Raw genomic sequence first — 19,394 nt, 5'->3', positions numbered from 1 at the left:
ACTTCAGCCTGGGCCACCGAGGGAGATTCAGTTTCAATAAAAAGTATATTTCTGTTTGGGCTTAGTTCTGGTAAAAATGTTTATTTTGTAGATTAGTTTTTATATTTTCTCTTGTCAGATAATCCAAATTACTAGTTACTCAGCACTCCCTCTCCCCATTTTTTTGAGACAAGGTCTCACTCTGTCACCCAGCCTGGAGTGCAGTGTGTGCAATCACAGCTCCGCCTCCCAGGCCCAAGTGATCCTCCCACCTGAGCCTCCAGGAGAGTTAGGACTACAGGCACGTGCCACTACGCCCAGCTAATTTTTTTGTATTTTTTGGTAGAGACGAGGTTCGCCATGTTGGCCAGGCTGGTCTCGAACTCCTGACCTCAAGTGATCTGCCCACCTCAGCCTCCCATAGTACTGAGATTACAGGTTTGAGCGACCATGCCCGGTGGGCATTTTCATTTTATCCCATAAATTCAAAGTTTAGATTGAAGCTAGAGGAAGATAAACAACTGCAGCAAGATTTTATAAAGAAACAATTAGACAATAGATAGGTTATTCTCACTTTAACTTCAAATGTTACAGTCGTGTGCCATATAATAGCATTTCAATCATGTGGAATGTATTTACGATGGTGAAAAATTCCTGTTGCTTCTTGACTTAGCCATTATAACACTGCAGTGCAACATGTTACATGTTTGTGTTGATGGTGGGGTAAAGAAACCTACTTCACTGCAGGTCATATAAAAGTATAGCACATCTAACTATGTACAGTATGTAATGCTTTATAATAATAAATGATTGTTACTAGTTTATGTGTTTAGTATACTATACCATACTTTTTATCATTTTAAGAGTATACTCCTACTTATGATAAATAAAGTTAACTGTAAAACAGCCTCAGGCAGGTCCTTCAGGAGGTATTCCAGAAGAAGATATTGTTGTCATAGGAAATGACAGCTCTATGGATGTTAGTGTCCCTGAAGACTTTCCAGTAGGACAAGATGTGGAGGTGGAAGACAGTGATATTGAAGATCCTGGCCCCGGGTGGGCCTAGGCTAATGTGCATGTTTGGGTCTTAAACAAAAAGTTTAAAAAGTAAAAAAATATATTTTTTTAAAAAAAGAAAAAAGCATACAGAATAAAGATGTAAAGAGTGAAAATGTTTATTCAGCTGTGCAATGTATTCGTGTTTAAAGCTAAGCATTATTACAAATAAGTCAAAAAGATTAAAAAAATTAAAGTTTATAAAGTAAGAAAGTTATAAACAGCTAAGGTTAATTTATTATTGAAGAGAGAAAAAATGTTTAATAAATTTAGTGTAACCTAAGTATCCAGTGTTTATAAAGCCCACAGTAGTATACAATAACGTCTTAGGCCCTTACATTCACTCACCACTCATCACTGACACACTCAGAGCAACTTCCAGTCCTGCAAGCTCCATTCACGGTAAGTGTCCTATACAGGTGTACCAGCTTTTACCTTTCATATTGTATTTTTACTTCACCTTTTCTATGTTTAGATCACAAATATTTTCCACGGTGTTACAGGTGCCTACAGTATTCAGTACAGTAACATGCTTTGCAGGTTTGTAGCCTAGGAGCAGTAGGCTCAGGTGTATAGGAGGCTATACTATCTAGGTTTGTATACATGCACTCTACGACGTTCATACAGTGACAAAACCGCCTAATAATGCACTTCTCAGAAGGTATCCCTGTCATTAACTGATGCATGATTATAACTTGCTACTTAATTGTACGGTAGTAGCTTCTAAAACTATAAGCATGGCACCTAAAAGGAACTACAAATCCAAATTTACTTCAAGGTGAAAAAAATAATGACCTTAGGAAAGTCTGTCGCTTATTAGTGTGGCAGACATGTTGTCAAGGAACACAAAGCAAGCTTTCTCTGTTAAATGATCATCATATTTTTGTCAAAGCTGTTATCTGCTATTTACCAAGATAATTTTGCAGTCTGAAGGAAAAAACCCTTTAAACGTTGAAACAATGTTTTAATCTAAATGAAAACTTTGAAGTTTTGAAAGAACTTGTTGGTCTAAATGAAAGATCATAAGAAGATGCTAAATTGAGATTTTCACTGTAATAGATCGCTGGTAGTAGCTGGCATGACTATGGGGCAAGAGAATAACATTTCATAATTTTCTGCAATACCACAGATATATGTAGATAGCAATAACTTGGGAAACGAGGTTTTAGTAGTTTTTACAAAATATTCAGGGCTCTGTGGTACCAGGAGTTCAGAGTACAAGAGGGTGCTGTTGAGCTGACTATAAAAAATATTGGCTTTGTTTTTGCAACCAAGGGCAATGTTAAGCAAACACATGTATATTGGAATCACTTTCTACTTTATGTTGCCTTTAAAGAACATAATTTAATTCTATCAGTTTCCCAAGTTAAGAATATAAAAGTAGAACTGTGGTGCTCTTACTAAGCTGTGGAGGGATAGCCTGAGGAATCTGACCAGACAGTGAAGGGTCTGAAAACCATATTGTTTCAGGAATGGCTAAAGGAAAGGCGGGGATAATTAAAGAGAAGAGAATTAGATAGAAACATTTAACGGTCTTCCAAATACTGTATGTAAAAAGGAAAAAGATTAACTTTATAGCGGAGAAGCCCAGCAGATTAACACCTTAATCAAATGATCAAAATGAACATCAGTAGTAATAGAATAAATCAAAATCACGTGCTGCCCAATAGGCTTCAGTGAGAAGAAAACAGCACCACTTCTGTGATATTCCTGCTAAAAGATACACAACTTGAATCTAATCATAAGTAAACATCAGACAAAACAATATTGAAAAACGGTTTACAAAATAATTGGCCTGTAATCTTCAAAGTGTCAAAATCATAAAAGTCAAAAAAAGACTAAAGAATGTCAAAATCATAAAAGTCAAAAAAAAGACTAAAGAACTGTTTTAGAATGGAGACTAAACAGACAGCAAAACTAAATAAAACATGTGATTTTGAACTAGATCTTTTTGCCATAAAATATTTACTGGGACAATTGGTGAAACTTCAATGGGGTTTCAGGAATAGATGGTAGTAATGTAGCAGTGCAAATTTTATTGTTTTGATGGCTGTATTGTGGTAACTTAGAAGAAAGTCCTTTTTTTGTAGGAAATACACACTAAAGTATGGGGGGTATCAGGCCAACAACTCATCTCAAATGGTTCAGGGAAAAAATGTTTTTTATGCTGTTCTTGCAACATTCCATACATTTGAAATTATTGCATTAATATCTTAAAATTTTGAAACAAAAATTTCAATGTTCCCTGAGCCAATCATTAAACAAAAAAACGTGAAAAAATATGTGAATAGCTGTTGCCTGGAAGAAGGCTTCTAAAGGGATGAACTAACATCACCGGGTAGAACTTATCAGGAAGCAAATTTCATCTCAATATAAAGATCTTTATAACATAATTAGACTAGTCCAAAACCCAAATCTCAACTGGACTATCTGTGAGTCAGTGAGTTCCCTGTCAAAAAATTTTAAGACACTGGCAGTTCATCTAACAGATATTGTTAGAATGCATTTTTCTTTGGATGAAAAACAAACTAGATGATATACAAATGTCTCTTTCAACTTTAAGGCACTAGCATGCCATGATTCTACTTCTTTTATATGAACCTCTGTTTTGAATCTTGAATAACCACTGTATTAGAATAATAATTAGACATCTCTCAGGCACTGCTCCCTTCTTTAGAACCCTGCTATGGTCTTCAACAGCATTAAAGACTTAGCTTCCACAATAAAGATTACTAACTGGTCATAGTATTCAGAGGCTTTAGGAACTCCCCTTTTCCAGCTAAAAGAATTATACTCATTATTCAAGACCTATCTCAAAGTTTTCCCACTCTGTGAAATTCACCCCAAATTCCCCAAGCAGAGTTAGTCATCCTTTTGTTTTTCATACCACTTTGTATGAGAGCAGAGCTACTTCTATAGGACTCACTCTGTTGTATATTTTTAACTTGAAAAATTTTTCTTCTAAAAGGTAAGTACAAAAAATTTTAAAATTTTTATATATTCAAAATGATTTATGTAATCATCTACCTCCATTCCTATTCCCTGGACTTTGAACTCCCTCAGGGCCTCGAAGCTATATTGTTTGTCACCTGAATCCCTCAACAAGCTTTGCACTGCCTGAGCCTCAAGTAGGCTGGCACGCTTATCACCTTCAGCAACCACCACAGAGTTTATAATCTAATGAAGTTTCAGGATAAACACAAACATATACAAGTCAAAGATGAACAGAACCACATAGAGCAAATACAGAATAAAACTAGCTTCAAGGGTAGAGAGACTTTCACAAATGTTATTAGACTAAGGGCTTTTTGAAGGCACGTATCATGATTCATCCGTTCCTGTATTTGCAGCGCCCAAGCACAGTGCTTGGCACATCGTATATGCTCAAGGAATATATATGCTATGATCGAGGAATCAAATCGCCTCACCTTTAAATACACCTTTTATGAGTGGCGCCACTGCTGTATTGAAGACTTCTTCCTGTTCAGTAGAGGGATCAAACACAAAATCGTAGGTGAAGGATTTATCTGTACCAACCACCACCTAGAGAGAAGGCAAGGGACAAGGCGTAAGGGAAGAAATGAAAGGCAAGACCACACCCCTCGTTACCATTTGGCCCCAGCTGTTCAGACACAGGCTCTGGACTCTGCTACGCACCTGAGGCTCCCCGGGCACGAAGGAAAGGCACATTTGGCAGCCTTCGCTAATCTCTTTGGGGACCAGAGGGCGACAACGCAGCGCCACTCTTACAGGAATTCCCTTCACCTCTTCCTTCATGATCCTATCTCAGCACCGTCTCTGCGAGGGGGAAAAAGAAGGCTCGCTGATGAATGTTAGCAGGTCAGCAGGGGTGGGAGGGCGTTCTCCTCGGTTCCGACCCTTCTCAGCGGGAACACTGCCTTGGGAGATTCACTCTCCAGGACTCGGCCAGGGCTGGACCGTCCGTCAGCCCTGCACTCTAAAGAGAGTGCACGCGCGTCTGAAAGGCAAAGAAAAAACTCCAACGGGGACAGCGACAAAGAACCAAAGCCCTAGGGTACCGGGAAGAAACAGGTTCTGAGCTAAGGTGTGCCCCCGTAACTCACCAAACTAAATGTCCCTTCCCCGTTCTCCACGGGTCTCCAGCCGCCCTGTCCCAGACGGAGCTTTAACCGCCAAGTTTCAAATCCGTTCCGGAGACGCCAACCAATTGCAGTGCGGACTGCCGAGGGCGGAGCGCGCACGTCGGCGCGCGCAGGCCGGCGCGGTGGGAAGGGGAGGGTCAGTTTGTTGCACCCTGGCCCGGCCTCTTTTCCACCCTGCGGAGCATCCGCTTCCGGTTCCCAGACTGAATTGGCGGTGAGCGGAGTTTGAGGTCGCTGTGGACTGCCCACTGGTGAGGTGGTGCGGCGTTTATGCGGCCGAGAGCGCGGGACTCAGGCAGAATGTGGGGTGGGGACGTGGGAGGTGGCTGGTCAGGTGAAGGAAGGGTCGATCTGGGGACCCTACCATTACTAATCGCATCTAGGAAATGTGGGGCGGTGCCTTGCCCCAAGTCCCTGCGGATAGTTAACACTCGCTTGGGCTTCGAAAGTAGATCTTTTTAGACTCGACCCTGATTTCCTCTTCTCCAGGTTTAAGACGGTTACATCTGTTTTGCAGGATTGTTGTGAAAAATGAGGTCCTCTTTCTAGAGTACCTGGCAGGTTGCTTGGCATCCAGAAGATGTTTAGCTACGTTAAGAGTTTTCTTCTTCCTTCCTGCTCTCCTCCAACCTTAACACCTAGATGTGGGCTGTGCCCATAGACTGACTGCCTTGGAATGGGTTGGAGTTGCTTTCTGAAACTTGCTGGGCTGCTCTCCCTTTTGAACCACTTTTTGTCTGTTCTGATTCACTCTTCCAGGGCCTTGCCCGAGATGGACAGCCGGATTCCTTATGATGACTACCCGGTGGTTTTCTTGCCTGCCTATGAGAATCCTCCAGCATGGATTCCTCCTCATGAGGTGGGAACCATCTGTATTCCTGAGTAGGAGATTTTTTTCCCCCTGGGCATGAGATGATGCATGAAAGGTAGGATGGCAGGGTTAGAAGGCGACATGGAGAGTGCATCTTAGCACTTGTAGCCAGAAGACCCAGAAGCTGGATTCTGAGCAGCAGGACCCATTGGGAACTTCTTTGTGGAAGCCTCCTGCTGGGGTCTATTCACACCAGTTAATTCTGGAAATTTGGAACCTTCCTTTCCATACTGTTAAGAGGCGAAGGCCAGGCGCGGTAGCTCATGTCTGTAATCCCAGCACTTTGGGAGGCCGAGGCAGGCAGATCACATGAGGTTGGGAGTTCGAGACCAGCCTGACGAATATGGAGAAACTCCGTCTCTACTAAAAATACAAAATTAGTCGGGCGTGGTGGCACATGCTTGTAATCCCAGCTACTAGGGAGGCTGAGGCAGGAGAATCGCTTGAATCTGGGAGGCGGAGGTTGCGGTGAGCCGAGATCAAGCCATTGCACTCCAGCCTGGGCAACAAGAGCAAAACTCCATCTCAAAAAAAAAAAAAAAAAAAAAAAGTGAAGAAATGGGGAGCTACTGGGCTGTCCCAATGCCGTCCATCTACTCATTTAGTCAGTGTTATCTGTTCTACTTAAATTAAGTCTATGACCTTTCCTTTTCCTGACTTCAGGGTGATTCATTAGTGATCCAAATGAAGGTAGGTATGAAGTAAGACTGGTAAAATTTCTGGGGTTGCTGTGTCTTGCAGAGGGTGCACCACCCAGACTACAACAATGAGTTGACTCAGTTTCTGCCCCGAACCATCACACTGAAGAAGCCTCCTGGAGCTCAGGTGAACTTATGAAACCTTATTCCAGGCTAGATTCAGCCATACCAGAAGTTGGCAGTGTTGGGGGGATGGATTGGAAAGCAGGTGCAGATGTGAGGAAACTTTCCTTCTTGTGGACAGAAAAGCTGAGATAACACTTCTACAACTTCTGACTTTCCTCTCAGGGACACACAAGCTGAGCTATTGCACGATGATGCTACTGGTTGTTCTTGTGTTTGTGGTCTCTATTGAGCCCCCATTCTGTGCTCTTGTCTTATAGTTGGGATTTAACATCCGAGGAGGAAAGGCCTCCCAGCTAGGCATCTTCATCTCCAAGGTATTTATGCCCAGTAGGCAATATGGATAGTTACCTCCCTTTGTTAAATTAACAGATTGCAGAACCCCAATGTCCCAAAGGCTGAGAGGATGACTCAGTGGATTCATCGAAGGGGTATAATGGAGACACCCCCTTTCCCACTTTAAACTTTTCATTTGGCAGGCCATCTGTCTGCCTAGATTATCACAGAAAAACAATAGCACCTTACATTTGAATAGCACCGAATTTCACTGACAGTCTTCTGCAATTATCGCATCCCAATCACATGTATTCTCTCTTTACCAACAGGTAATTCCTGACTCTGATGCACATAGAGCAGGACTTCAGGAAGGGGATCAAGTTCTAGCTGTGAATGATGTGGATTTCCAAGATATTGAGCACAGCAAGGTGAGCACAGTACTTGGGCTGTGGTGCTGCAAGAAGCCATCTCAAATAGGACATATTGGACAGGAGTAGCCTAATCTGTAACTTAATAAGAAAGCATTTTGCTGGGCACTGTGGTACATGCCTGTAATCCCAGCTATTTAGGAGGCTGAGGCGGGAGGATCACGTGAGCCCAGGAATTTAAGACCAGCCCAGGCAACACAGCAAGACCCTGTCTCAAAAAAAAAAAAAAAAATAGAGAAAGTAAGCACCTCTCCTGGGGAAAGTACCAGAGGGAAGCAGCTATTAGTGATACAGAGGTTGGAGTGGCAAATCCCTTTCCCCATGTTATGATTCTGTCTTGGGTCATATCTCTTCATTTGTACAAGCTGCTGTGTTCCTTCCAGGCTGTTGAGATCCTGAAGACAGCTCGTGAAATCAGCATGCGTGTCCGCTTCTTTCCCTATAGTAAGTGCCACTTTTTTCACTTTCCTGACAGGGCCGTAAGTAAGAACTCTTTAAATACTGATAGCTAGAGGCCCTACAAGTTGGGGATAGGGAATCGGGAGCTCAAGTGTGAAGATAACCTGCTCTGTTCCTCCTTTTCTTCTTCTTTCCTTCAGATTACCATCGCCAAAAAGAGAGGACTGTGCACTAGAAAGTTGCAGCCCACAGCCCTTCATGTGGACTCTGCCATGACATGCTAACTAGACTTCAGGAGAGCCACTTCTATTTTCAGCCCCTCCCTGGAATAGTGAGTTGGGAGGATGGGGAGACAGCTAACCAACTGAATTACCCAAACTGTATTGCACTTTTAGTTCCCTAGTTTTCTAGGTGAGCTTCATTCCCTGAAAGGAGGATGATATCTAGGCATAACCTAGCCTGTGAGGAACCTAGTTAGGAAAGACAGCTGACATTTATTGAATACCATGTACTAGTCCCTTACATATGTCATATTTTAATTACAGAAATCAGTAGCAAAAAGAATCTTGGGGATTTTCCATCTGACTTCCCTGACCATCTTATCCCATCCTTGTACTACCAGAGGATTCATACACTTTTGAGACTCCAAAGAGACCCTGTTTTCACCCCTTCCTCCTCCTAGCCTCTCCCCCAAAAAGTAAAACACAATGCTGAAGAAATATTGGTGTGGCTTTTGAATGTTACCAATTGGATGTAAAATGCTATTGAGGGAAGAAAAAGCTCTTCCAAAGAGAGGAGCCACTGGAAGGAACAGAGCAACACTATACCTACCTTGCAACTACCTATGGTGTCTGACCAGAACATTAGGGAGGCCGAGGAACTTTAACCACAGTATAACTAAGGAATGGCATAGAGTGAGGGGCACTGAAAGAAACTGCCTGTTCCCCTAGGAGCTTTGAACATTTCTCTGCAGGGGACAGTATTAATATAATTCTCTCTTCTTTCTCATATTCTTTGATCTGGAACATAAACTAAGGAAGGGGCTTAGATGCATTTCTTTTCTGAGGCAGCAGTAAGAAATTGGTTCACAGTTTCCAACTTGTAAGTTGAGTAGTACTAACTGCTGACTTCTCCCTTTTCTTCACCCCAGCCCCAAATAACATTCTGCCATGTTCCTAGATCTTTAGTTACCAATCCACCATTACAGGATTCCTGGTCACGCCTATGCCATCGCCACTGACATGTTCAAAATACCGATTTGGAATTGAAAGTTTTCTAGTGTGAGGCTGGGTGCGGTGGCTTATGCCTGTAATCCCACCACTTTGGGAGGCCAAGGCGGGCGGATAGCTTGAGGCCAGGAGTTCGAGACCAGCCTGGCCAACAAGGTGCAACCCCATCTCTACTAAAAATACAAAAATTAGATGGGCATGGTAGCACACTGCCTGTAATCCTAGCTACTCGGGAGGCTGAGGCAGGAGGATTGTTTGAACCCTGGAGGTGGAGGTTGCAGTGAGCCAAGATGGTGCCACTGCACTCCAGCCTGGCTGACAGAGTGACTGTCTCAAAGGAAAAAAAAAAAAAGTTTTCTAGTGTGGCGTGGGGTGATGTACCCCTATGATGAAGTCCCAAAATTTGCCTTGAAAGAATCCTGGGGAACTTAAATATATATTTATAGACCCGTCTACTGGACAATGATTCTGTTAGTCTGAGGTGGAATCTGGAAATCTGGATTTTTAAAGACGCAAAGGAAATAAGTAAATAAGTCTTCAAATGTAGGAAACATTGTTCTAAACGGTAGTACTATACTGTATGGGGAAGGTCTGGTTCTTCCTATATATCCCACCCTAGCTCTACTGACATACCTCTTCTAGAGTCTCAGTGCTATTGTTAGGTGGCAATATCCCTTGAGAGCAGAGCTGGAGGTAGAATTAATGTAGCTGTCTCTATGCTTCCTGGGAAATCCTGTTCTATGCTCCTATTTGCTGACCCCCTGCCCCGCATTGGCCACGAAAGAAAGAAAATAGTAGCTTGGTTACTTCCATAAAGGCATGTTGGGTGACTTGGCTGAATGTTGAGGTCCAAGACTCTCCCTGTGGTTAACAGGTCTTAAAAAATGTATCTAAGAAGTATGAAAAACATGGTAAAAAGTCCCAGCCAGGTGCCATGGGCCTAAGAGGCAAAAACCCTCCTGCCCTAAATTGGTTCTCACTTGAGATACTTGGATTGGTTCTATGTTAGGGCACCAACATGAGATAATTGCATTGTGGAAATATAGGTATAGTGTGGAGAAAGCACAAGCAGTAACAGCCTTAGGTTAAAGAACCATTTATTGAGGGTGTACGTAAACAACAACAAACAGTGGAGAATGAATTGTGTTGGCCTTTGAAGTATGTCAGCTGCTATAGAACTGTATTCTCTACAGATGTCTTTTAGCCATCAGAGAAGGTGAGGTAGAATTCCCAGGTGCTGCAAGAAGCTTCCACCCAGTAGCTGTGAGATGCAGTCGGGAAAAAATGATAGCACTTTCAGGGGTTCTGTTTTTACCCCAAGCCTAGGAATTGGAAGAGAGTAAGTGGCCATGTATCATAAAACGAGGTGGGGAGGAAAACTGGCATGGCAACCCCAAATGTAAGAAATCCATCAAATGAGGCAGAGAAAGCCTAAGCTGTCAACGGGAACAATAGCTTCTGTTGCCTGACTCCTCGAAGGATTCCAGTTCAATTTCAACTGCTGAAGTGTGTGTTAAGGAAGCTAATACAGTGAGGTGACTGGAGTCAAATCTCAACACCCAGGGTCAGCTTCTAGGAGATGTAGAAGAGGAATTCTGATCTTACAATCCCTCTCACCTAAAGGCAAACCAACGAACTACTTTGGGCTAAAGTTAGTCCTGTTTTCCCCTTAAGTACCACTCAGGCATCAGCTCAGCAAAGGAAACTTACCTTCTCTACTTGTATACTCCCTACCCCAGCAAAGCTAGGAAAAAGGATACTCCCCTCTTTCGGTGGAGGTAAAGTCCTTGTGGAAAGAAGGGCAGAAACCACATGCCGGAACAGCTGTGTGTGTGTGAATGGTGACCAAAAAAAAAAGGAAAAAAAAAGGTCAGGTTCAGAGGCTGGAATAATTCAGGGCCTTTGAGATACATGATGGGGAGATGAATCTTGACCCCCACCCCACAAAAGATAAGCCAAGGTTATCCAAAAGAGTAAACAGTGGTGGTAGCTACAGACAGAGTGCAGTTAAAGTATTATAGAAAGAAACAAGTATTACCTTTTTCACGTTGTAACCGGTTTTGGCACTGGTCTCAATAAACATCACATTGAGGTTTCTGGATTTTTCTTCACCCTCTTCGGCAGTGACTTGTCTGGACGAATCAGAAATGATGAAAAGGGCCAGAGTTATTGGATATGGATAGATTCTTCTGAGGTGTAATGATGCTTACCTAGCGCCAGGAACTCTAGAAGGCTTAAACCTATGACCCATCTGATTACAGGGTGGGGACTCTCTCCTATACCCCCCACATATCCTTGTGCCCTGATGGGACGCCCCCCTGTCCTTCCCCTCCTGCAGTGCTGGTAGTGGACAGAGGAGACTAAGGTAACTCCTCCCCAAGTAAATAGAACACAGTTGACCCTCCCCATAGAGACTGAATTTTAGGTATGCCAGAAGAAATTGTAGTTATACTTTACCTTTTGTTATCCAAATCAATCTTGTTACCCACCAACATGATGACAACATCGTCACCTCTTTCTGCTCGTACATGTTCTACCCACTTATCTGTCTCCTTAAAAGAACTGATGTCTGCAAGAGAATATGTTGCAGAGCGTTGAAACATTTAGGAGAGATTTGGAGAGAACACTTCCTCTCTGCTAATTTTATCAATCTCCCTATCAATCTCTTTATAATCCCCTTTTGAAATAAAACATTGCATAACACCCACTTGTGATGTCATAGACAACCACTGCAATAGTTGAATCACGAATGTAGCTAGGAATTAGGCTGTGAAAGTGCTCCTGGCCAGCTGTGTCCCATAGCTGCAGCTGAACCTGCATAAAACAAAAGAAGAAGAAGATGGGGAAAGGTTGAAAAGAAACTAGCCTTTTTAAAAAGCTCAGACCTAATAAAGGCAGAATACAAAAGGTCGGGGAGAGTGGATCCCTGAGAAGTGGCTGCTATAGCCTCAAACCAAGTGGCCTATAGTCCTAGGACAGGTCCAACCAATTTCAATATACTGTTTTGATTCAGGAAGACCCTACAGCACAGCAGATTTAAGGATTCAAGGTCTCTTGGAGTTTATGTTACAGTTGGAGATTAGATGAAGGCAGACAGAACAAGAAACATCATAGGGCTTGGTAATTTGAAGAGGCTTCAGTTTTTTTGATGGTGCTACCCAACTGTGATGAATAGGCCTAAGGGGTTGAAGTGTAGGGTTTGTGGTATGAGAGTTAACACTCACTATTTGGTCCTCCAAGTACATGGTCTTAGACAAGAAGTCAATTCCAACAGTTGCCTGCAAAAGAAAGTAAGAGACACTCCAGCATTCCCTCTATTCCCAATATGAGGCAGTCTTAGAACCCAAAGTGGAGAATGACCCTTCAAGAAGTTGTCCTGGCTCCACTTCCCAATGCTTATAATACATAACTTTGAGGAGGAGAATCTCCAGGTGAGTCCGCCAAGAAGAGCGGCAAAAATGTACCATATGACTTGGTGATGGGCTTACCTGGCAGGCGCAGCCGAAGCTGTTGTACATGAAGCGGGTGATGACGGATGTCTTCCCTACTGTGAGGGAGTTAAGCAGGCCAATCGTTGCCCTCGGTGCCCTTTCTCCCCTCAATGTTTCTATGAGCCCTCCCTCTTGCCACTCCAACCTTTCCCAACAAGGAGGAACTCGGTTCCCCAGAGAATGCCCCACCCCATTTCATACCAATTACACCTCCCTATCCCCAAAGCCCAACCCAGACCCGCACCGCTCGGCTCTCCCAGGAGTAAGAGTTTAGATTAGCACAGAGACTGGTATTCGGTTCTTTCGGCAGCCTCCAGGCCAAAGCCTCCGGCCTCCATCCAGGCCTTGTCGTGACCAAAGGCAGACATCGCTTCAGGTAGGTGGCAGCCAAAATGGTTTCCGACGCTCAGCCTGCGCCGCCAGACGTCATGCCATACTCTACTGACGTCCGCTGACGGCCATTGGCTTCACACCCAGGCCTGGGCACGGCCACGCCCCCTCGGCCCCCTCCTCACAGCTTGCACTGTGCCTCGTGTTCAGCGCAATCCTATGGCCACTCGAGTGGGGTCATGGGGTGGAGAGAGGGATGGCCACTGACCGTGTCACAGGAAGTTGGGGTCAGCGTAAGGGAAAAGCACGGGCTAAGTGTAGTGTAATCACGGCGAAGGGGTGGAGGTGGGGAAGATTGTTCTCAGCAGTTCCATGATCCTCCAGGAAGAGGAAATAGGCAAGAGATCGCCAGGCACATCTGAACACACTGATTTATTAGAGTGTTACAGTGGGGGCTCCCACACAGACGGGCACCAGAGCGAGGTGCTCAGCTCCCCTCATCTCCCTCGGCCTCCGCAGCCTTCTGGTTCTCCTCCTCGCCTTTCCGCGTAAACTCCTCGATGACTATGTCCTCAGAGCTTGCAGAAGCAGCAGAAGAGAATGGAGGGTTAGGAACCCCTTTCTGGGTGTCCTCCGTGTCCACTCTTTTTTCCTGATCCCAGAAAAGTGATCCCCTCCCTGCTTCCCAGCTAGGCTCCTCGGCCCCCTCTTGGTGCCCCCACTCCTCCATCAGTCACTCTGGCTTGTTTCCTTCCATTCCCGCCCAAATTTCCCAGCACAAAAGTCCCCCAGGAGCACTGGAAGGGAAATAAGGATGAGGGGTGGGAAGGAGGGAAGGTATCAAAGAATGAAAGATGAAAGAAGTAAGGGCGAGGGAGTAGGGGAAAAGGAAAAAGAAAAATGGGAAGGGGATGAGGGGGAAGGATGATTCCAACAAGAGCAGAAGGTGGAGGGCGGGGGGGATGCAGAAAGGGAAAGGAGGGCATATGAAAAGCACCGAACTGTGACACGAAGCTAAGCCATATGTTTCCACTGCACACGTATTGAAAGCACCCCAGGGAAGCATTTTCACATTTCCATCATCATAACATGGAGGGTGGCAATGGGAAGAGGGGAATGGGGCTTCCCAGTCTTGTATTCCATTACCTAGCAGCCTCTGTAGCAAGCATGGAGAGAGAGGGAAAAAATGGAGCTGAAGCTGATTAGGGGCTCTTCGGTTCCCTGAAGAAGTATCTTTACTTCCCCCTCCCCCTTCCCAATCCTTCGTCTCCAGCACACACGACACACACACTTCCCCTGAAAACCTAGACACCCAGCCTACCTATTGCTATTCCATCCCCAGGCAAACTGCTAGTCTCCAATTCATGAGATCAGAATGGCTTGGACCCCAGTCCTCAGGACAACTGTTCCTGTGAGTTCCACCTGGTCACTCACCTTGAGATGGCTTCGGATGGATCAGGACCAAGGGTAGCTCCACACCAACATCGCTGCAAGGATCCCAAGGTGGGGTTACATCTCCTCTCTCTACAAGCCCAATCCCTGGACCTCCCTCCCTTAGTTTTCCAGTCTTTGGATGCCCTCAGACCCTCCCGAATCAATCATTTTGCTCTCCTTATCCCCTTGTCCTCCTCTTCTTGCCCAAGTCCCCCCACCCCACAGTCTCTCACCTGGCTGTCAGGTCTCCTAGGATGCTGTGGGTAGAATGACACCCAAAATTAGCAGCAGGAAATACAGAAGGGGCAACCTAGTTTCACTAGGGGATGAGGGATCATAAGACCTAATGAGCCAGCCACAGAATGGGTTTCTGGAAGGGAAAGTGACCTGCTCACTGAGCTCACCGGTTTGGGAACCTGGTCTGGGAGAAGGGGTGGGGAATGGTTTGATTGGGTCAATCTAACTGGGAGAAAAACAGAAGCGAAAAACCCTTGACTCCTCAGCCCCTTCCCAGACAGACCCAGAACCCTCACTTACCCACCACAGGACACCATCAGGTTGACTCTGACTTTGTAGGACACCAGGATCCCCAGCAGCTCTTTGTCCATTCCAGGTCTAATACTGGAGGTTGTAGTATTCGTTTTGGGGTGTTTGGGAGCATGAGGAGTAATTCATTCAGTCCCCAGTTTCTTCTCATGCATTCCCATCACCACACCCTATTATGTTTAGTCTTATCGTAGAATATCTCCCAGGCTCTAACCTCTGCTACCCATTGAGACCACATTTCTCTTCCTAACATTCACTTTTACCATGTCACCCTCTGCTCAAGAGCCTACATTTTGAATATAACAACTACTCTGCCTGACTTTCAAGACCCCTAACAACCTTGCCCTATCTAGCCTCTCTAACCTTTTCTGCCCTAACTCCTGGGATACAACCTAAGCAGACCCATCTTCTCTCCGTGATCAGAACATGCCATGTGGATTCCCACCTTCTAGCCTTGGCCCATGCTGTGTCCCTAGTCTAGAATGCTCTCTTTTTTCCTCTGTTGGTATCCAGATCCTTCACATTCTTCAAAATCTAGCTTATTCTACCTCCTCCAGGAAGCCCTCACCAGCTCTCCTGGCTTCTTTTAACTTTGTTGCACTTTTACTCTGAACCACGTGCACTAACATTTAACTGTTGGGTTGTATTTGCATCTCTCTTTGTTCCTCATCTAGGCCATAAATTGACTGAAGGCTGTCTTAAACTTCTTTGTATTCTCCACATTGCTTAGCATAGGAATGAGCATGTAATAGGTGTTCAGTAAAAAACCCACTGATTGAAAAATAAGACACTGAAAGCTGTATGAGCTTGAGAAAATCTCTTCATTGCTCTGGGCTGCTGATCTCTTACATATAAAATAATGCAGTTTGGATGATTTCTAATGGTATTTCTAGCAATAACAGTCTATAGCTACTTGATTGATAAGGGTAGGGAGAGATGGAGGGATTACACTTGACAGATGGTGGCAGGTGGTTTTTGGTGGGAGACACATCTAACACTAGGGCCTCCGAAGGCACAGAACCAAGTGAATGACTTCCTAGAATTCTATTCATTCCTGTTGCATCATTTTCCTTTTTTGCCCTCCTTTTCCTCCATTTCTCATCTCCTAGTCTTCTACTCCATCTTTATCTTTTCTAGAGAGTAGCTTCTGTAGAGATCACAGTATTCAGAGCCGGATGACATGTGATATAATCCTGTCTACGTCTACCACTTAACAGCGATGCCACCTTAAATGAATTCCTTCTTCTCTCTGAGCCTCAGGGTCCTTAAGTGTAAAAGGAAATAAGAACACCTATCCAGGCTACTTTAGTGGGGTTCTCACAAAGATAACATAGCACATATGTAGGACCTTTGTGAACTGTGAAATCGTATACAACATAAGGATTGCTTTCCTCTCCATGTTTTCCTTTTTTTCTGCCTATGACCTAAGCCTGCCGTTGGTCCCACAGGCATTATTGAGCTTACTGCCGGCCCTTAGGCCTGGAGGAGTCTCTGAACACTGCCCTAGAGACACTTTAAAAAACAGATAGGCTTCACTGAAGATGAAACGTCAGAGCTGTAAATGTAGCATGTAGAATGGTTGAGGGGTGGGAAATGGAGGCTGAGAGTTACATTTGAGCTTACATCGTGCTAGAGGCCAGGTTGGTATCTTCATGCTTAAGTTTGCCATCCAGTGCCAGGCCCCGTTTCTGGCAGCTGGCAGCCAGGATTGGGGTTACTGCAAAGCTCTGGGAGAAGCTGGAATTGGCAGCTACAGTCTCCCTTCAAAAGAAGAACAAGAGAAGAATTTAGGCTGGGCTTGCTGACTAAGCATACTTTTACTCCCAAGAGTATCTTGTACAAGATTATACAAGAACCTACTGGAGTATCCAAGAGAGGTGACATGTTTAACTGTGAAGACTGGGGGGAATTAGTTCTGGTGGGAAATCCTTATGCCCCTGCCCTCGCTCAGCATCGTGATGGGATTGCTGGGGGTAAGTTGCATCTCCTCCATCTAGTTCTCCTGGGAATCCCTCCCTGAGATCTTCCACCACCCTTTTTCCCCCAACCCCCTCACCTGCTTCCTGGACCTCTTTCCACCACCCCACCCCTTGGCTCTCTGACCCTAGCCCCAGCACCAGCTCACGTGAATTCCTGAATGAACACAGTCTTGGAGTACTTGTCTAGTGAATACAGGACAACATCTGTGGTCTGGTCAACTGAACAAGCCAGGAAAAGCACATGATTATATCAGTCAGTCATCCTTGAGACCCCAGCTCAGTGTCCTTAGTTGTGACCTTATACATAGGCACACTATACATGATGCAGTAAGACATGCTCATTGACAAAATAAGATATGCATTTTGACAAGCCCATGTTAGAGGGAAAGCCTAGATGAATGCAGACAGGTAAGTGAGGCAGAATTTTGGAAAAAGACCTGTGGCTTTGGGACCAGGTGCACAGGGATGGAAAAAGAAACTCACCTGAAATCTTGATTTTTTTGATGACCTTGTTGGTGCAGTTGTTGATGGAAACATTGACAGAGATGGGTTCTCCATGGTAGTGAACCTAAAGCAGGAGGAGGGACCCATGTCAAGGCTGAAGGAAGAATGCGCAGATGGAGACCCAGAACCCCTGCTTCCTTAGCACTGTTGTCACCCTGGCTCCCATCTCTGCCTGCCCAAGTAGGAAATCAGTGAAGAAAGGGCATCAGAGGGGTTCTGGGGTGGAAGGCAAAAAGTAGGGGTCACAAACCTCACTGTCCATCCAGGCCTGGAGTTGTAGGGGCTGAGCTGACAGAAGGAAGCGGCGGATGGTCTGGGCTGAGGGGCCAGGGCCTGCCTCTGGTGGTGCAAATTGTACTTTCCGGACAACCAGCCGCACATAGTCTCTGAGCAGAGACCAAGGGATTAGCCAGAGCGTCCTCCTTTCAGACCCACAGACCTCTCCCATGCCACCCCCATAGTCCAATCGTTACTTAAGAATGGGAGCAGAGGAAGGCCTCCCTCAGAGAACTCTTCTAGTCCCTTAATGCAAGTATGTAGACCAAAGGTTAGTAAACTGTGGCCCACTGGCCAAATCTGGCCTGATGCCTGTTTGCCTATGGCCCACAAGCTGAGAATGGTTATATTACATTTGTAAATGGTTGAAACAAATCAAAGAACAATGCTATTTTATGACATGTGGACATTACATGAAATTCAAATTTCAGTGTTCATAAGTAAAGTTCTATTGGACACACAGCCACACTCATTCATTTCTATACTATCTGTGACTGCGTTTGCACTACAACAGCAGAGTTGAGTACATGCAACAGAGAAATACTGTTTTTTTGGGCCCATTACAGAAAAGTTCGCTGACCCCTGCCCTAGATCAAAGAAGATAAGTCAGAGGGGGCTCAGAACCGGGCATCACTGGTGGCGACGATGCTGTGGAGGTTAGAAGTGGGGCTATTTCTGTCATGAGAGCAGGATCTGTTTCCTGGCAGAGGCTGGAGGCAGGGATTTTTGGGGACAACCAAAGAATACCTCTTGGAGACTGTCTCCTCTGGGTTTTCAGCACAGAAACTCTTCACTTCAAAGTCAATCCCACAGGGCTGTAAAAGGACAAGGGCAAAGAGAGCTAATTTCCAGTGCTGTCCTCCCTTTCTCATGGGCCTATAAGAAAATGCCTGACCTCTTTCCTTAGCTGTCCATTTCTCCAGTCTTGACTATCCCACTGTTCCTCTTCCCTGGCACTACCATCTCTCCTTCTTTCTTAGAACCTAGTCCTCACCTTTCCTGAATCTTCAGGACCTGGCTGCAGTGTCACAGAACAGGGCAGGTTGGTCACCATCTAGGGGACAAAAAGGAGATCAGAAAAGAAGTAGAAAAGAAAAGAATACAAACAAATGCAAAAGAAATAGGGAACCCTCTCCCTTGTCCTTCTTGAGCTTCCTCTCTTAATCTTCCCTGGAGACCTTGCCTGCCCAGGGCTTGGGGTCAGTACCTGCAGGGTAAAGGGGTAGGCATTGTCCCCTAGCTTGTGCAGCAGTCGCTCCTGTAGAACTGTGAGGGGCCCCTTAGGGCTGCTGGATTCAGCTGGGACCACTTGCAGGGTCTGCACATACAGATCTTTTCGGAATGTCAGACCAATCACTTCCAAGTCATCACGGCCATAGCGAAAGGCACATGTCAACATGACAAATACTGCAGGCATAGGAAGAAGAGAGTGGCCTGTCAGGCCTGAGTGGGAAGGGGAATCTTAACTGAGTCAAGAAGACACAGACAGGTTATGTAATATGATCAAAGGCTGGCCGGGCGCGATGGCTCACGCCTGTAATCCCAGCACTTTGGGAGGCCGAGGCAGGTGGATCACAAGGTCAGGAGATCGAGACCATCCTGGCTAACACAGTGAAACCCCATCTCTACTAAAAAAAAAAAAAAATACAAA

At 45.0% G+C, this 19,394-nt stretch overlaps 4 protein-coding genes across 8 annotated transcripts in view; 1 reads left to right on the top strand and 3 right to left on the bottom strand.

Annotated features, from left to right (window-relative positions):
• The window catches only part of KIF4A (kinesin family member 4A), a 128,571-nt gene extending 123,330 nt beyond the window's left edge, over window positions 1–5,241 (bottom strand). Inside the window, exons 1-3 of one of the 2 annotated variants that reach the window (XM_011992015.1) lie at window positions 5,121–5,241; window positions 4,693–4,833; window positions 4,464–4,578 (exon numbers count right to left, since the gene is read on the bottom strand). In XM_011992015.1, coding sequence (XP_011847405.1) covers window positions 4,464–4,578; window positions 4,693–4,812 — 235 coding nt within the window. In that variant the 5' untranslated portion in view covers window positions 4,813–4,833; window positions 5,121–5,241. The remainder of the gene's footprint in view (window positions 1–4,463; window positions 4,579–4,692; window positions 4,834–5,120) is intronic. The other variant, XM_011992016.1, reaches the window with a different exon arrangement.
• Window positions 5,242–5,247: 6 nt separating this feature from the next.
• PDZD11 (PDZ domain containing 11) lies at window positions 5,248–8,673 on the top strand. 4 transcript variants are annotated; one of them, XM_011992018.1, is made up of 8 exons: window positions 5,325–5,410; window positions 5,677–5,751; window positions 5,919–6,018; window positions 6,772–6,855; window positions 7,112–7,168; window positions 7,457–7,555; window positions 7,939–7,999; window positions 8,155–8,673. In XM_011992018.1, exons 3-8 carry the CDS (start codon window positions 5,932–5,934, stop codon window positions 8,187–8,189), a joined length of 423 nt encoding a protein of 140 aa, XP_011847408.1. In that variant the 5' UTR covers window positions 5,325–5,410; window positions 5,677–5,751; window positions 5,919–5,931; the 3' UTR covers window positions 8,190–8,673. The 4 variants fall into 4 exon arrangements, with proteins under 4 accessions (XP_011847407.1, XP_011847408.1, XP_011847410.1 ...); XM_011992019.1 differs by lacking the exon at window positions 5,325–5,410 and adding an exon at window positions 5,416–5,441 and having other exon boundaries at window positions 5,649–5,751; XM_011992017.1 differs by lacking the exon at window positions 5,677–5,751 and having other exon boundaries at window positions 5,248–5,410.
• A 1,590-nt stretch (window positions 8,674–10,263) lies between these two features.
• Window positions 10,264–13,042, bottom strand: RAB41 (RAB41, member RAS oncogene family). Its single transcript, XM_011992014.1, is given in 8 exon segments — window positions 10,264–10,684; window positions 10,944–11,007; window positions 11,222–11,315; window positions 11,641–11,752; window positions 11,892–11,997; window positions 12,408–12,461; window positions 12,672–12,727; window positions 12,919–13,042. Coding segments are annotated over 8 exon segments (672 nt in total). The 3' UTR covers window positions 10,264–10,622.
• Window positions 13,043–13,416: 374 nt separating this feature from the next.
• ARR3 (arrestin 3, retinal (X-arrestin)) overlaps window positions 13,417–19,394 on the bottom strand; it is a 17,184-nt gene continuing 11,206 nt past the window's right edge. Inside the window, exons 6-17 of the mRNA XM_011992013.1 lie at window positions 18,951–19,150; window positions 18,738–18,797; window positions 18,491–18,558; window positions 17,718–17,853; window positions 17,447–17,531; window positions 17,110–17,182; window positions 16,608–16,745; window positions 14,976–15,059; window positions 14,672–14,695; window positions 14,439–14,491; window positions 14,151–14,160; window positions 13,417–13,582 (exon numbers count right to left, since the gene is read on the bottom strand). Coding sequence (XP_011847403.1) covers window positions 13,492–13,582; window positions 14,151–14,160; window positions 14,439–14,491; window positions 14,672–14,695; window positions 14,976–15,059; window positions 16,608–16,745; window positions 17,110–17,182; window positions 17,447–17,531; window positions 17,718–17,853; window positions 18,491–18,558; window positions 18,738–18,797; window positions 18,951–19,150 — 1,022 coding nt within the window. The 3' untranslated portion in view covers window positions 13,417–13,491. The remainder of the gene's footprint in view (window positions 13,583–14,150; window positions 14,161–14,438; window positions 14,492–14,671; window positions 14,696–14,975; window positions 15,060–16,607; window positions 16,746–17,109; window positions 17,183–17,446; window positions 17,532–17,717; window positions 17,854–18,490; window positions 18,559–18,737; window positions 18,798–18,950; window positions 19,151–19,394) is intronic.

This window comes from Mandrillus leucophaeus, unplaced genomic scaffold (genome assembly GCF_000951045.1).
Source record: "Mandrillus leucophaeus isolate KB7577 unplaced genomic scaffold, Mleu.le_1.0 Scaffold401, whole genome shotgun sequence".
NCBI classification, from domain to species: domain Eukaryota; kingdom Metazoa; phylum Chordata; class Mammalia; order Primates; family Cercopithecidae; genus Mandrillus; species Mandrillus leucophaeus.
Note: the sequence above shows the minus strand (reverse complement) of the source record. Positions and strands in the feature narration are given on the sequence as shown.